At 54.1% G+C, this 17,345-nt stretch overlaps 1 protein-coding gene across 5 annotated transcripts in view; it reads right to left on the reverse strand.

Annotated features, from left to right (window-relative positions):
- The window catches only part of SEMA4B (semaphorin 4B), a 92,253-nt gene that overhangs the window by 12,072 nt on the left and 62,836 nt on the right, over positions 1 to 17,345 (reverse strand). For all 5 annotated transcript variants that reach the window (XM_032622023.1, XM_032622025.1, XM_032622026.1 and 2 more), the window contains one exon: positions 12,633 to 12,887. In XM_032622023.1, coding sequence (XP_032477914.1) covers positions 12,633 to 12,741 — 109 coding nt within the window. In that variant the 5' untranslated portion in view covers positions 12,742 to 12,887. The remainder of the gene's footprint in view (positions 1 to 12,632; positions 12,888 to 17,345) is intronic.

The following is a 17,345-nucleotide window of genomic DNA, read 5'->3' on the forward strand; positions in this document are numbered from 1 at the left end:
AAGAAAAGAAGGTAGTAAAATATAAACACTAAAATCAGGAGTGGAGGAAAAAACACATCTGAAGAAAACATCTAATCCAGAAACGAAGGACAGATTTCACATAAGCAGGTCATAAGGTCCTCACATAGCTACCAGAGATGGGCTCCACATTTAGTGCTGAGCCTCCCAGTGGTCAAAGAGAAAACGGAAATCAGGTTACCTTGTCCTCATTATTCAAGAGGAAGAACACATACCAGCCTTTCTGGAGAAGCCAAGCTTTTTACCTGGTTGCTAATGGTGAAGGAAGCCCTTCGGTAGGACTTCCTAAGCACATATACTGGGACATCCCACCAGCAAACAGGAATGACAGAGTTTCCAAGGCTGTTCCCCTCCTGATGAGGGAGGGTAGTATCACAAGGTACCAGTGCAGGAACCTACAGGGAACCTGAAGCTAGGTGGCTTGTCACTCTATGACCAGAGCCGAAACAGGGACTGCACTGGGAGTTCACAGGGCAAAGTCCAGCCTAATGTCCGGAACCTGAACTCTGTTACTGAAACCACATAGGGCAGCTGTGGTCTGGAGAAGTTAAGGCCTCTCTTTGAACACTTAAGTCCAGAATCACACTAGACTCCAGGTCTTTTGCCTCAAATTCCCAACTCCTCACCACTTCCTATCAGCACTCTATATACTGGGAGGCCCAAGGAAAGTTTCCAGCACTAACCCCCTACTTTCCCCAACCAGAAAGTTTCCCAACACGTAATTAGGGCCCAGTTACGTTGCTTGTACTTTGTGCTGATGAGCTGGTCAGCCTTCTGGAACAAGCAAACTGACCATTTTGCATTCTGGTCCGGGAAGAACCGCCCCCCCAAAAGAGACCCCTCCCGTTGGCCACCACAGGAAGGTGTTGGGTAAACATGTTGCAGATATTAACTCCCTGGGTGCCCACGATGATCCTGTGAGGTAGGAACTGCTGCTATCTCCAGGTTACAAATGAAGAAACTGAAGCTCAGAGTCATTAAGCAACGTACACAAAGGCTGGCTCAGGAGGTCTCCTCCCTGGACTCCTGGTCTGCAAACTGCAAGATGCAGCAAAAGCACCTGGAAGATCTAAACTCTAGATCCACGACCTGACCCTGGAGACTCTGACGCTGCTGGCTTGGGATGGAGCCTGAGAACATGCAATTTTATGAGCTCCCAGGGGATTCTGAAGTTGGAGGCCCAAGGAGCACACTTTGAGAAGCACCGTGTAGGTAGGTCCTTTGTAGGGCAGTGTGGACGTCATCTCACCGAACTGTAGTTTTCTCATATGCATCATGGGGATAATGAAAATAAAACCCCCAGCAGGCTCACAAGGAGTCAGTTAGACCAGGGCAAATGGCTACCACAGTCCCTCCTCATCTTTTACAGCCCTCCAGGCTCCTGACAGCAAGGCTGGCTCACATATGCCCATGCTTATCTGCCTACAGAGGAGGGGCATTTCTACCCAGGCGGGTCCCGTAAGTCTGGGCAGGAGGCTGCTCTTGGAATCTGTCCAGATACAGAAATGCCAAAGGTCAGAGATAAGCTTCAGTCCAGGTGGCAGCTCAGACTCACTCAGGCCTTGGGGGGGGTGGGGAGACTTGCCAAGGGTCATGCAGGCAGAGCACAGCCAGGTTGGAGGGCCAGCCAGGGCGCCAGCTGCCCAGCCCTGGTCCAGCCCAGCCCTCCGAAGAAGCCAGCTGCTCAAGAGGCCCCCACACCTCCTCCAGTCACACTGGGAGTCCAGTCAATGAAACGGCCAAGGGACAGAAAACGCCTGGGAGAAACGGGCGAGGGGCCCCTCACACCACGCACTCCCATCCTGGGGATGCTGCCTCTTCACCCCTCTGCCCTGAGTCTCTCAGACTCAAAGCCATGGTGTCCTGAAGGCCTGGCCCTCCACAATCCCTCTTGCCCTGTGGACTTCACCAGGGCCGGTCAGTGGGGCTGGCTTACCACCTGGGAGTCTCAGTGCGACACAGATTAGAAGCACAGAGACCTGGGTTCAAATCCTGCCTCTGTCACTTACTGTCAGTTTGCTACCAGGACAAGCCACTTAACATCTTGGAGCCTCAATTTCCTTATCTGTAAAATGAGGATAATACCACCTCGCCTCATAGGATTGTTACAAAAAGAAATGAGATTATATATGTAAATTATAACATACATAATAATAACCCACATTTACTGGGAGCTTTACTCAAAACAACTTCGCACACGTTATCCCAGTGTTGGCACAGTATCTGGCACACGATCAACACTTGAGTGGATCAAAAACAAAACCAAAAAGCCCTGCAGGAAAATCCAGCCCAGCGAGAGCTGCCAGAGAAACAGGGTTGCTTTGAAGAGCTGGGCCTCCCTGTTCCTCATGGCTAACAAACTCGTCCTGGGCCATTCTAACCTAGGCCTGCGTCTGGTCACACGAGGGGCTCACGGCCAAGCAGAGAACAACAGCTCAGACACGGGCCGGTGTCACGGGCCCATGCGGTGTGTAAGAGGTGGTTCCTGCTCGGCGGTGTTCTGAGTGGGGTTCCTGCCTCAGCTTGCCCATGTGTGTGTTTGTGTGCATGTACACCTTACCACAGGGCTTGTCCATGCTTGTGTGTTCGCTCTGGGGTACTATCTGCAGAGGCGACTAAAAGGAGGTGTTTGTGCACTCAGCTCCGTGAGTGCTGGCCCACCTCGGGGTCAGTCTTAGTGTCCACCCTGCTCTCTGTGTGGAAAGAGAGTGTCTTGTGCGGTCTCCTGGGCTACCTGTGCTGCTCAGACATCCTCCACACCCTCTACCCAGCGGGCTAGTCCAGTGCAGAGAAAGCCGGGCTGCCTGAAGCCGTGGCCAGTTCTCCCAGGTGGGATGAAGCCGTCCCATCTAGCCTGGGCAGGCCTGAGCCAGTGGCTTCTCCAGGGCTCCAAGAAGGCAGGATGGCGGTAGGCCTGGGGCTGTCCCACCTCAAGGCCTTGAGCCCTCTCCACCCTGGGCCTCGCCCGCCCTCACCCTCTGAGAGGGTCAGAGCTACCTGCAGAGCCCCACTCCCACACCCTCAGGGCCTGGGCTCTCAGCAGGAAGTGATGCAGGAACAACTCAGCCCCCAGCCTCATCTAGAGATTCTCCCCTGGCCTGTGACTCAGCCGGAAGCTTGGAGCTCTCTGGGGTGAGATGGGAACAGGGCTCAGCACCATCCCCACCCTGGGCAGTCCCCATCCTGCCAACCAGGCGCTGCAGCAGGGCCGTGACTCAGAGCCCCGCCCCACCTTTCCCTCCACTGTGGCTCCGGGGGCACCACAGCTGACGCTGACCTGGCCTTAACAGCCCGCCGCCCACAGGCCCCAGCAGGACTAGGCCAGAAGATACCAGCTTCCCTGCGGAGTCAGGGCCTGGAAGGTGCCCCCAGCGGGAACAGGGGTGGGGCATGGTGGGCAGCTAGCTGCCCCTCGGCTTGAATCACAAGGTCCCCAGAGAGGGGTCTGGGCCCTGGACAAATCCCTGAGAGCCTCCCAAGGCTCTGTTGGAGCACCTCTTCCCCAGGGAGTCACACAGGACCCTTGGACCCACTTGCGCCAGCAGAAGCACCACCTCCAGGACAGAAGCGCTGACTCAGCAGTGAACTAGGGCAAGGCAGCCATCCACCTGGATGCCGCCGACCTGTTTGCGCGTCCTCCTTCCCCACCGCCCAGTGTCAGGGCAGGGCGGCCAGACAGGCTGAAAGCGGCACACCAAACTGCTGTCAACAGGCCAATGCCAGGGTAGAGACCCCAGCCAGGCAAGGGTCACTCTTGATAGGGGAAGGGGACTGTGTGCCACAAGTGCTCCCCATGGACTGAGGTAACCAAGAAAGGCAAGAAATCAAGGGAACCCAGCCTAGAAACGTCCTGTGTTCCTGGGGCACGCACGCTCGGGACAGCCCGCTTCCCAGCTGGCTGCTGCTACCACCCCAGGTGAGCTGGCCAAGTGCTCCTGCCAGAATCACCCGGTGGCCCCCACCCCTCACAGACACTCCCCTTGTGTCCATCTGGACAACAGAGTCTTAACCCAGGACCTGTCATGAGCCGCCATCACCTTGGAAGCCTGACCCCCACCCGCCCACCAAGGACTAAGGTCAGCTCCTCCGGCCCTCTGCCCCGGGGCTGGCCATCCCCTCTCTCCTGAAGCCTCTACCCCCATCCTCCTCCTCTCAGAGGCCCCCCTTTTCTAAGGAAACTGGGGCCATCAGGCATAAACAACCCCAACTTCCCATCCTCCATCTCCTCAGAGACTGAATCCTGTGTCATCAGCCTCTGCCTCTCAAAGAATTTTATTTTCCCTCGATACCTATCCTAGAAATGTGTGTGCCTCCCTCCTCCCTCCTCAGCCAAACTCCTGAGGAGAAGAGCCACCCAGCGCCATCTCCGTCCCTTACCTCCCACTCACTCCCTGCCTGGGGATCAGGCCTGAACCAGGCCCATACTCGCCAGGGCCCAGACATCGCCTCGCTGCCAAACCCCAGACGCCGAGGGGCACGGCCTGGCGGGGGTCCCCTCTCCTCTGGGGGTCTGCCACACTGGTCTCAAGGGTCGCCTGACGTCTCCTTCACACTCCCCCCAGGCCTCCATCCCTCCAGGAGCTGATGCGCTGTAGCACTTACTCAGCACTTTAACTGGGCTGGTGCATGTACTTCTGGCCAGGTTGTCAGGTAGGAATTACCATCTGCTTTTTTCGGGCGAGAGAACCGAGGCACACGTGAAATGACTTGCCCTCAGTTACCCAGTTAGGAAGAGCGGTGGAGCTGGGATTTGAACCTGGGTCACCAGCTCCAGAGTCTGTATTATTAATCACCTTCAGCCTCTCCAGGCCTCGCTCTTGAATGTTCTTGTTCACTGGGGTCGGCCCTTGGCCCTCGGGCCACACATCCATGCCCATCGCTTCAATTTCCTGGATGCTGGCAACTCCCAAATCTCTTCATCCTTCAGTATGCAGGTTGTCCTCCAGTATGCCAGACCCCACTATGCAGGAGACCCTCCACGGGCACCTCCTCCACTGCCCCCTTCCAGACCACTCCTCGGCTTGGGATCTTGCATCTTTGGGTGGCACAGCTCAGCGGGCTGGAAACCTGTGAGTCACACTTTCTACCTCCCTCTCCCTCACCGTGGACATCTAATCCATGCTCAAAACCTGCCAAGACTCCCTCCTCAGTACTGTCCAAATCTATTCCCCTCACCATCCCCGCTACCTTGGGCCTGAACCGGGCCACTGCCCTCTCTCACCCGAGCCACTGCAGCACCCTCCCATCTGGCCTCTGCCCCCAGCCCAGGTGCTACACTGAGGTCAGAGGGCTCTCTGGGGACTGTCACGGTCCCGTGTCCCTATGTCCCAGCCCCTAACTCGCCAGCCCTTGCCACATCCCCCTCCCATTTCAAAGGAGTGAACTTTGACTCAAGGTCCTATTTCTCCTCGCCAGTCTTTGCCCAGGCAGTCTCCCTGCCCAGAATGCTCTTCCTTTTGACTAACTCCTACTCATCCTTTGAGACTCAGCTCGGTATCACCTCCTCCAGGAGGCCTTCCTGAATCCCCAGCTGGGCGAGAGCCCCTTCCCTGTGCACCCATCATTTCCTGTTCACACCTCTCGCAGTGCACTGGCCACGTTATTTGACAATGATGGGCCTCAGATGCCTGTCTCCCTCACCAAGCTTTGATCCTTGAGGATCAAAACTGTCTTATCATTTGCAGCTCATATTTGTATCATCTGGCCAGGGGAGTTCCAAGGAGTTGTTCAATAAACATTTGTTGATTGAATGAATGACCAAGAGTGTCCCAAGTCCCAATTCAGGGTGCTCTGGTCCAGGGACTGACACCAGATTCAAAGGGGGCAGTCCAGAGGTCCTGAAGCCTCACGATCACGAGAGTGTGTCTGAGAAGCATGGCCCCTGCCCTGTCCCCTCCCCAGAGCTCAGTCCCGGAATCCCGGGGTCTAGATGGAAGTGTGACAGCTGAAAGTGCTGCAGGGAGACGGGAGAGGCCACAGGGACCGGAAAGGAGAGTCACAAGGTCTGTGTGTGAGTCCTGAGTATTATCACTGACCAGTTAGACAAGATACCTGCCATTTCTGGGAGGGAGCCCTCGCAGGGTTGCTGGGAAGACCAAATAAACACAGCATGTGGAAATGCCAAGCTTCCAGGGTTAGGGGGCCACCAACAATTAGGATTGGTCCTACCCATGCCGCCCACCCCACCCCCACTCCTCATCCTTGCTCTGAGTAAACCCCCAGCCCCTGGCCACCTCGGAAGCCCACTTGTACAGGGAAGGGGACAAGGGCAGGTGGGGGTGGAGCCTCCTACAGGCAGGAGCCCCTCTGAAGGGGTAGCTGCTGCTTCCTCGCAGACCATTTGCTACTCAATGCAATGAGGGCTCAGCCTCATCAGGTCTTCAGAAGAACTGGAAACCTGGATTTTTACAGAAAATTTCCTGAGTTTTAAATATTGGTGACTAATTAAAATTTTTCTAAAACACTTGGATGCCAAACAAAATATATCTCCATGCTGGCTCTGGCCTGTTGCTCCCCCCGTTTGCAAACGTCTGTCTGCCCCAGTCTCTGGTGCACCGCGCTCCTGGCCAAGTCTGCCGGGTCTGCCCTATTTCCGACCATGGCTGTGCCATCAGGGCCTTAGCTGGATCCCTTGTCCCATCCAAGGAGTGACCTCAATAGATTTCTTTACCAGATGGAAATACATAACCTATCAATTATTCAAAGGCTGAGCTGGGTCATTTCACTGCTTTTGTACATTTCACAGGTGAAGCAGGAGCCAGATGTTGTCATGGAAAGAATGTGATTCTTGAGGCAGAGAGCTTGTGGTTTAAGGCTTTGCCCCGAAACTTCTAGCTGCACGGCCCTGACAATATGAGTTCTCTTCTCAGAGCCTCGGGTCTCTCATTTGTATGAGATGAAACAATAGCACCTCCATACCCCAGGCCAGCACCCAGCACACATTGGGTGCTCCTTCCCGGGTGGTTTTCTTCCCTCTTCCAGTTAACACCTCTCTCAGAGGATGGGCAAGGGGAGGATAAGAGGGAGGCAGCAAGTCAGTTCACTTGGCCCCTCTTTAGAATTAAAGATACAGGGCTTCCCTGGTGGCACAGTGGTTGGGAATCCACCTGCCAATGCAGGGGACACGGGTTCGAGCCCTGGTCCGGGAAGATCCCACATGCCGCAGAGCAACTAAGCCCATGAGCCACAAATGCTAAGCCCACGTGCCACAACTACTGAAGCCCGCACCCCTAGAGCCCATGCTCTGCAACAAGAGAAGCCACCGCAATGAGAAACCCGCGCACCACAACGAAAGAGTAGTGCCCGCTCACTACAACTAGAGAAAGCCTGCGCACAGCAATGAAGACCCGACACAGCCAAAAATAAATAAATAAATAAATAAAATTTAAAAAAGAATTGAAGATAAAATGAGAGGTTTCTGTCTACTGTCTATTATCCCCACTGAAACCCCCTCACCACAGGCCCCCCACCTCTCTGAACTCCACTAAGCTGTCAGGATGGGCTTCTCAGATGGACCCATGAGTGCAGACCAAACAAGTCCCATGGAGAACAGGTCAGGTCGCAGGCTTGCAAGGCAGAACTGTGTGACGTGGACAAGATACTTCTCTTCTCTGAACCTCAGCTACCTTAACTGTAAAATGGGGATAATTCCATTTACCATGTAAGTGGAAATAATATACTAAAAGCCTGGTGCCCACAGTAGCCCTATACCTGCTACCTTACCTTCTACCTTCTTCTAGGTGCTGGATGGTGGAACACAAACATAAGGACGCCAGCTGTGCCACCTAAGGGCTGGTTCCTGCCCCATAGTGGAGACGGTCACACAGGAGTGGTGGGTGGCTGAAGAGTGACCAGGGCGACCGCACAGGGCTCTACTTTCCATCCTGGACTCGGGGGAGCACTGCCAGGACAGGGAGGTCAGAATGCGAGGAAGAGGAGAGGCAGGGGTAGGGGTGGGGGTGCTGGCTAGGAAAAAGCAGCAGCAGGAGCTCCTGAGGTCAGGCCAGCCCAGATCATGAGAGTCTCACATACTCTCACTCCTCTTCCCCCTCGACCCACACGGAGGACCACATCAGAGGCCTCCGGTCCTGAGCACCCAGGGATGGGGGAGTGGGGCAACAGGCCCTAAGAAAGGGGACAAAGGAAGGTGTGACGGACATGACCTGAGTCCAGCTTTTTCTCCAGGCCCCGTGCCATCCTCTCTGTCTCCCCTGTCTAGGAGAGGAACGTGCAGGTGTATCCAGCTGTGCCCCAAAAGTTGTGCAAGCTCAGAGCTTTGCTGGGCTGGCACACAGGCATTTCAACACCCAGCTACATGTGGGTTATGAAGAGGGCAGAGTGGAGGCAACCACGGACACGGAGGAGGCAGAGGTGCGGTCCAGCCCCAGGCAGAGGAGGTTCTTGGGGCAGAGGAGGACTTTGAAAGAGCTGGACCAGGAGCACCTGAAAAGTGGACTAAATTAAGCAGGACCCCTGACGATGGCCTCCAGTCAGCCCTCGGGCGACTTGCTCGGTCTCCTACCCCAGGTTAGGGGGTGGGGTCTGCACCACTTCATTCCCTGGCCAGAAGGTCTTAGCACCTAGCAGAGGGCCTGTATACAGCCAGCACTCACCAGTATCTACCCAATTGATGCAAATAACCTCACCCAGCAAGGCGGGCAGGGAATTTCCACCACAAAGAAGAGTGGCCACTACCTTTTACTGGGGACGTAGCACCCGGGCCAAACACTTTACACACGTTATTTCACGTAATCCTCTCAGGACCCTGAGAGATGGATCCTGCTATTACTCCCAATGTGAAAATGGGCTTGGAGGAGGTGGACACTTGCCCCAGGTTGTGCGGTGAGCCGTCTGTTAGCACCACAGTTCCAGCTCTGCGCTGAAGGGCCGTGAAGATGCCAGCCCACGGGACAGAGCTGAAGACAAATGCTCATGTCAAGCTGAGGCCACATCAAGGAGGGAGGCCGGTAACCAGCCAGGAAAAGACTTCTAAAGTGGCTTGCATGGGGCTTCTCAGGGCAGCCATGACCCTGGGTGCCCGCTCCAGGTCAGAGGACAAGCAGCTGATTCAGGCCAATGCGCTATTCTCTCTGCTCAATGGGGTTTTGTTGACTGCGGTTTGCAGGCCCAGGGATTTATATCCAGTCTACTTTGGAAACACTGTGTACAGAGTCTTCCAGCCATGCACTTCTGGGGCAGGGGGTAATTAGTAACTCATTTTAATTGCCCAAATAAGGGGACCCGACATGACTACCATGAGCATAGCAGCAGGCTGTCTGGTTTCCGCCCGCACGGCCAGGCTGCAAGGCACGGCACGCCCAGGCCCACTGCTTCCACTCCGCGTCTCTCCTGCTCCTGACCACTGCGAGGCCTCTGTCCTGACTGCACAGTCTCCGATGCAACAGAACCAAAATTCCACACGCTTCTCTGAAGCGTCCCTTTCACAGAGATAAGAAACCTCCTAAGGCCACTGCTTGCCTAGCTGACCCTGGAGCCCCCAGTCCTCCTCCCACTCCTGTCCACTGGGTGAGACCACAAGTGGGGAACCTCCTCCTCATGGCCCCAGGAATCTGCTGCTGATCAACGGTAATGAGGGTTCCATACGAAGGACCTCAGATGCAAACTGGATGCTCTACTTCCAAGGATTTTGTTTTAAACCACAGACACAGGCCATTCTCCCTAGGCATCTGGGCCCCTGGAGAGCCTGGGTGGGAATTCAGTACAGGAGGGCAGGTGGCAGGAAGCGAGGTGTGTTCTCCATTCCACGCCTCTCTCCCTGTTCTGTGAGGGAGAGGCCTGGGGCTTCAAGCCCAGCATCCCATGGTCACCATGGGCTTGCCCGGTATGGGCACACTGCCAGGAACATCTGATGAGCCCCCAGGGATGAGGCAGGAAACTGCCTCGGCCATGCTCAGAGGGTGTGCCTGCTCAGTCACCGGGGATCCCCCTCTGGGGATCCCAGCCGGCTGGGAGGACCTGCATGTAGATGGAAGGGGGGCAGCGGGGATCAAGGTCCTGGAGGGAGGCCAGGGAGGCGAGCACTCTGGGTGCAGCGCAGTGCAGCTCAGCAAAGTGTGGATACATGCTCACGAGTTCAGGGGCTGGGGTGCTGCTAAACGATGCCAGGGCTTTGGTGGAACTAGAAAAAGAAGTCCCCTCTGGGTAGTCCCAGTCTCAAGAAGAGAGCGGAAGGCCTTTTTCTCTAGGCTCCACAGCTTGGAAAGCAGAGTATAAACTGCATTTCAGGCCCTCCACCCCTCAACTGGGCACCTCTGTGCCATAAACAAAATGTGTGCATCTGTGGGTTCTCACAGGTGAGCCTGAGTGTCTTAGTCTTTTGGGGGGTTAGGATTTTAACATATGAATTTTGGGGGTACACAGACATCCAGACCATAGCACCACCTGACCTGTGCAAGGGGTGCTAGTGTGTGACAGTAGCCTGTACTACGGCCAGGCCATGGTGCTGAATACGTGGAAGCGGGCCAGGTTTCAGGGCAGTGGGTGGTAATGACCAAGTGTTCTAGCTGCTCTCAGGAAGCAGGTCCTCTCAGTTCCTCCGCACAGCTCCCCCTTCTGTCTTTCATTCACACTATGAGTGGTCCCCAGCCAGCTTCAGAGTTGGACACAATACCTGCTACAGTTGACATGGCCCTGTGAACCAGTCCAGCTTTCCCACAGCCAGAAGTAGAGTCCATCAGAGCCTTTGTTCCCCCCTCACCTCGCCTTCTTGCAGAGCTGAGAGGGTCTAAGGGTAAAGGGAGTGGTGGCCACAACAGAAAGAGTAGCGAGGCAGCAGGCCTGGGTCCGGATACACCTGTTATCTTCACTTACCCAGCTGGAGCACCCAAGGAGCTGTGGTCAAACTAACAAAACACAGCTCTGGGCAGGATATGCCAGAATGAAGCCTGTGCTTAACACATAGCAATGATGATAGTTAACACTTATTAAGCGGGTTCTACGTATCAAGCCCTGCCCTAAGCACTTTTCAAACAGAAAATGATTTAACCTTCACAACTTTGAGGTGGGTGCCATCATTATCCCTATTTTACAGATGAGGAAATCAAGGCCCAGAGAGGTTAAGGAGCTTGCTCAAGGTCACAGGGTTACCTAGTGGCTGAGGCAGGATTTGAACCCAGGCCATCTTCTCAGTATTATCCTGCAATATTTCAGGTAGGGTTTTCCCTAGTGGCCCTGACTTAATTTAAGTACTGATTCTGCTACTCCTTCCTTTTGTAAATGAAATGCTTTTAGAAGTGGGATGCTGTAAAGAGAAGGAAGGCTGGTACAATTTTAGTCTGTAAACACTAATTTATTTTTATTTTATTTTATTTTTTTGCGGTACGCGGGCCTCTTACTGCTGTGGTCTCTCCAGATGCACAGGCTCAGCGGCCATGGCTCATGGGCCCAGCCGCTCCGCGGCATGTGGGATCTTCCCGGACCGGGGCACGAACCCACGTACCCTGCATTAGCAGGCAGACTCTCAATCACTGCGCCACCAGGGAAGCCCCCAACACTAATTTATAAATCCTTTATTCTAATTCATTCAGTGTGACAACCAACAAGTTAAAGGGCTTGGAGAAACATTATTGGGCATCTATATATGTTGCCTAGTAATACACCCGGTTTCATGAAATCTCTAAGATAGCCTTGCAAAATACCTATGACAGTGCCCATTTTACAGATGAGGAAACTGGGGCACAGGGAAAAGGGGCTCACTTGCCCAGTAGCAGAAATGGGACTGGAATCCAGGTCCCTCTGATTTCAAAGACTTGGAAAAGCAACGAGATGAAAGTGGCGGGGGGGGGGGGGGGGGGGGGGGGGGGTTGGTAAGGAGAGGGGAGAATGGAGGGCTGGAAGGGAGGGGGCCAGAGAAGCAGACGTGAGCACCAGGCGAGGGACGTGGCCAATGAGGATGGTACTCCAGGGTGACTCTGAGAAGCAGTCCTTCCCAGGGCCTGGAAGTCTAGGAGCCCAGAGCTGCCCCCATCCCTAGTATGGTCGCTCCCAGGCCCTGGGGGGATCCCACCAAGCCTGCGCGGTGGGGGCGGGCTGCGCTGGCCCACCAGGATGAAGAGGCGGAGGGAGAATGGGGCACCCGCCCCGCCGCGGTTCCCGAGTCCTGCTGCGACTTGCTGTAATACCAGACCCCAGTGTTTATGGGACGGCAACCAAGGCCCCCTCCACCCCGCGCCGCCCTCGGGGGCGGGGGTGGGGGCACCGCGGCTGGCTCTGGTCAGCATCAAAGACAAGCAGATGGGCAGGCGGACCAGCGGGCAGCCAGCACCGGGGGTGGGGAACGAGGGGGGGCGCCACCGCCGAAAGGGCGCCCTACCAAGGGGCGAGCCGGGGCGACAGAGCGGGCGAGAGATCCCCTCCCTGTCCATTAAAAAGAATGGAAGAAAGGGGCCCGCGGCCCCACAGCTCCCCTCTCCTTTCCCTCCTTCCCAGGACCGTTCTGAAAGGAGGAGGGGTCCTAATGGACCCCAAGCCTCCGACAGACCCCCTCCCTCCCTCCCTCCTTTGTCACCACAACCTCCGCGCGAGGCACCTCTCCGGCCGCCTCCCCTCCCCCAGACCCCAGCCCGCGTCCCCCGCGGGGTCGCCCCAGCACTCACCCAGAGGCAGGCTGATCCGAGGGGCGAGCGCCCGAATCGGAGACGGCGGTAGCAGTAGCAGTAGCATCAGCAGCAGCAGAGCCGGCGGCGGCCGGCTCCCCCGGCCCATCGCGGCGCGCGGGACTCGGACAGCGAGGAGCGACTGCGTCCTCCGGGCTCCGGCTCAGGTGGCTCTATAGGACTCGCGGGCGGCGGCCCCACCGCGAAGTCCGGCCCGGGAGTCGGTCGCCGGACCCCCGCCTCCGGACCTGGGGGCTGGAACCGGGTGGGAAATGGGGTCACGTGGGCTGCTGCGAACCCTGGCCCCTCCGCCCCCAGCGGCACCGCGGTCTTCCACTAGCTCAGTTCTGTCGAAGCTCGCCCGCGAGTGCGGGAGGGAGGGGCTGAAGGAGGAAGTCGGGCGGTTAGTCCAGCCTCTCCCTGCTCAGCTCGTGCCCGACCCACCCCTTCCCCCTTCCTCCTTCCTGGGCGCTGGAGGCTCAAGGGGCGCCAGCTGGGTGCACCTAGCTTGGTGCGCGTCCGGAGGGGGCCGAGCCCGGGGATCAGTACCAGCCGAGTCCGCGGGAGCGCGGGGGCACGGAGGAAAGCAGACCCCTAGTTCCCCGCCCCCACCTCGCAGACCCTCCCACAGCCGCCCCGGCCCCTTCCGGCTCCTCTAGGACCCTCAGCGCGTTCCTTTGGGAAAACGCTTGGGTCTCTACACTGCGCTCCTGTGTCTTCTCCCTTTATCCCTGCCGCGCCCCCCCGTCCCCCCGCAATGCTCCTGGCACCCACTGTCCGTAACCAAGTGAACTCCGCCGAGCTGGTAGACTCCGGGGCTAGTTGCTTCTGCACCTAATTTCTGCACGGGTCATTCCACCTTAGGTCTTGAGTGTTCACTAGAGGCTTAACACTTAATCTAGGTACCCTGCGGGGTCATCCACGCTTGGAATTCTGTCCGCACGAAGCCAAACCTCGGATGGGGGGATCCGGGCAAGATTAGCTTAAGTGGGATAATAGGACTTAATGTACTGCCAAGGAGGTGGACCTTCTCCACAACCTGCACGTAGCCTGGCAGGGGAAAGTACTCCCTAAGGCTGGAATTCCAGAGGCACCCACCCTCAATCCTCCTGCAGTGTGAATACCCAGGGGTGGAGTTCAGTTGTGCTGAGACCAGGGGTTTCAAACTGCAGACTGGATCCCTTAGTGGATCCTGAAGTCAATTTAGTGGATCCCTATCAGCATTAAAAAAGAAATAGAATGGAAGATACCAAAGTGCAATGACCATAGAAATTATCGATAAGTAAGCTTTAGGAAACTTGTTTCAACTTTTCCTAAGTGTGCACAGGATCACAGTAAAGTGTAATTCTTCCTGTAGTTCAAGTCAAAAGGACTTTGAAAACCTCTGCCAGTCATTTCCATGGCAGTGGGGACAGTTCCTCCAGGAATTAGCCGCAATGGCTCTTCACCCCCAGCCAAAATTAGCCTTCTCAGAGCTGGCACCTTTTGCTCTCACCCTATTCCCAGGGCCTCCCACAGGGTGGGTAGGCACAGTGCTCACGTGGTCCCAGGTCTCCTCGTGCACAGCAAGCTTCCATGATTTCTGTACCTCCACCATCCCAATACCCTTCTATGGCTATGGTCCAGGCCAGCAGTACCCCTTTTACAGGGGCTCCCAGCCCTGGACACAGAATTCCACATAGGACGTGGTTAGCACCAGCTACTTGTAGTTCCAGCATTGCCCAGGCCTGGGACACTTTGCCGCTATTAATGGTGTCAATCCATCTTTAGCCAGTGATGTCCATGTTTCTGTCTGTAGCTAGGACCTCTGTCCTAAACTCCAACTGGCCTCAACATTTCTACCAGGCTCTCTTTTCTGACAGGTATCTTAAATTCAACATGGTCTCAAACCAAGCTCCTGATCTCTCCCTTCTCCCTCCCCAAAACATGCTCCATCTGTGTGAGCCTTTCCCATCTCATTTAATGGCAAGTCCATCTTTAAATTGCTCAGGTTAAAAACCTTAATTCCTTTCTTCTCACTTGCTCCTCACATCCAGTCCACTAGCAAATCTACAGTCTGATCACTTACCACCTCCTGGGGGCCCAGTTACTGCCCTCTCCTGGGTGCTGCAAGGGCAGCCTAACTGGTCTCCTTTCTTCCACCCTTGCGCCCCTTACAATCTTTTCTCAACTCTGCAGCCAGAGGGAGTTTTTCAAAACCAAAGTCAAGTCATGGCACTCCTCTGCTCAAAACCCTCCAGTGGTTCCTTACAGTGGTCTGCAAGGCCCTAGGCTACCTCACCCCTACCACCATTGCATCATCCACTGCTCTTCCCCCATTCACTCTACCCCAGGCACACTTGTGAACACTCTTGTATTAGGACCTTTGCCCTGGCTACTCTCTCTGCCTGGAGCACTCTTCCCAGAAACTGACTGATTCCCTTGTTTCTGTCAAATCTTTCCTCAAAGATAACCTTGAAGAATCAGATCTTCCCCCAATATTCCCCTTGCCCTGAGATGTTTCTTCAAAGCACTCATCATCTAAAACACTATATGATTTATTTGTTGTGGTTTTCCTTCATTGTCTGAACTCCCTACCCACCTTCTCACCCCCAAGAATGTTGACTGAGAAGGGAACTAACACATCCCTAGCCTCTAGAACAGTGCCTGGCATATGGTAGGCCCTCAGTAAGTATTGGCTGGACAAATGAATGAAAGAATGCAGCCTGAGAGTCATGGAATACTGCTGGTACATGTCAACAAACAACCAGAGCTACTTCTTTTTTTTTTTTTTTTTTTTTTTTTGCGGTACGAGGGCCTCTCACTGTTGTGGCCTCTCCTGCCGTGGAGCACAGGCTCCGGACGCGCAGGCCCAGCGGCCATGGCTCGCAGGCCCAGCCGCTCCGTGGCATGCGGGATCTTCCCGGACTGGGGCACGAACCCACCTCCCTTGCATCGGCAGGCAGACTCCCAACCACTGCGCCACCAGGGAAGCCCCAGAGCTACTTTTTGATATCGACTTTGGTCTAGGATTCCCCCAAACCGGAAATTATGCAATTAACTTTTTCAACCTAAGCACAAGACTTTGTATTGATCTCCTTTAAATCTATTGGTTCTGGCCCAGATTTCATCCTAGTGAGGTCATTTTGAATATTGATTCTATTATACATTAGGCTTCCTCTCCCAGTTTTGAGTCATCTATAAATCTGATAAGCATCCTTGACCTTGTATTAAAATCATTGATAAAAATATTAGGTGAGCAGACCTAGCACCCACTTCTTGGTTTCTAAATATTACTCTCCAATAAAAGGTTCTAGGACTCCCTGGAGAAATGAAAGGGAAAGTACAAGGTGAGCCTGGGATGTTGTGTTGGGCCGGGAAACAAGGAAGTGACTAAAGACTAATGGGGTCATGTCAAAAGGATATAGGGCCAGCTGGATGACCAAACTTGGGACAATTTGAGCAACAGAAAGCATAAGGAAGTAATGGATTATAATGCATCAAAATAAAACAATCCATTAGTCCACAGTAAAACTCGGCAAAGCACGGACAGAGAAAGAGAAGGGCTAGAAAGGATGCTTTTCTCTGTAGAACAGTACTGCCGGATACATGTAGAAGAAATGGTAGACTTAGAAAATCGAGATTCAAACAGGGATAATCAGTGGATGCTAAACGTTTGGGTGGCAGATTTTTAGGAAACTATATTAACAAGGTCTCAAAATCCGTCCCACAGATGACTTTTACTAATTACCAGTGGGAAAATGTTTCTCTAAGGGAGAACTCTGGTGGCCACCATCTTTTTCTTTTTTTTCCCCCCAGTGGACACCATCTTAATCAAGTGGCCAAAAGTAATATCACTGGTAGTGGGACTACCTGGTATCATTTACCTCCTGATAGGAAGCAATAAGAAATATACAACCCATCAACCATTGTAGCAAAAGTGTCTAACCCAGATCTAATAATGAGGACACAATCAGATACATCCAGCATTCTACAAGACAAATAACCTGGACTCTTCAAAAAGATCAAACTGATGAAAAGACAAAAAGGACAGGGGAACTGTTTTAGGTTAGGAAACTAAAAAGACATGTAATCAAATGCAATATGTGAACCTTGAATTCTGAAGAAAAAAAAAAGCCATAGAGCAATTGGGAAAATTTTAACACACACTGTGTATTTGATGATATTATGGCATTATTGTTCATTTTCTTAGGTTATAATAATGGTATTGTGTTCTTAGGAGAATGTCATTGCTCTTTGGAGATGCCTGCTGAGGTCTGTAGACGTGAAGTATCACGATGTCTACAAGTTACTTTCAAATGATTCAGCCAAAACAAGCATGTTCTTTGTGTGTATTAGAAAGAAAGAGTGTGGGGACTTCCCTGGTGGTGCAGTGGTTAAGAATCCACCTGCCAATGCAGGGGACATGGGTTCAAGCCCTGGTCCGAGAAGATCCCACATGCCACGGAGCAACTAAGCCCGTGTGCCACAACTACTGAGCCTGTGCTCTAGAGCCCACAAGCCACAACTACTGAGCCCGCGTGCTGCAACTACTGAAGCCCGCCTGCCTAGAGCCCGTGCTACATAACAAGAGAAGCCACTGCAATGAGAAGCCCGCGTACCACAACGAAGAGTAGACCCCGTTCGCTGCAACTAGAGAAAGCCCGCACACAGCAACGAAGGTCCAACGCAGCCAAAATAAATAAATAAAAATTAAAAAAAGAAAAAAGAAAG

Source organism: Phocoena sinus, chromosome 2 (assembly GCF_008692025.1).
Source record: "Phocoena sinus isolate mPhoSin1 chromosome 2, mPhoSin1.pri, whole genome shotgun sequence".
In the NCBI taxonomy this organism is placed as follows: domain Eukaryota; kingdom Metazoa; phylum Chordata; class Mammalia; order Artiodactyla; family Phocoenidae; genus Phocoena; species Phocoena sinus.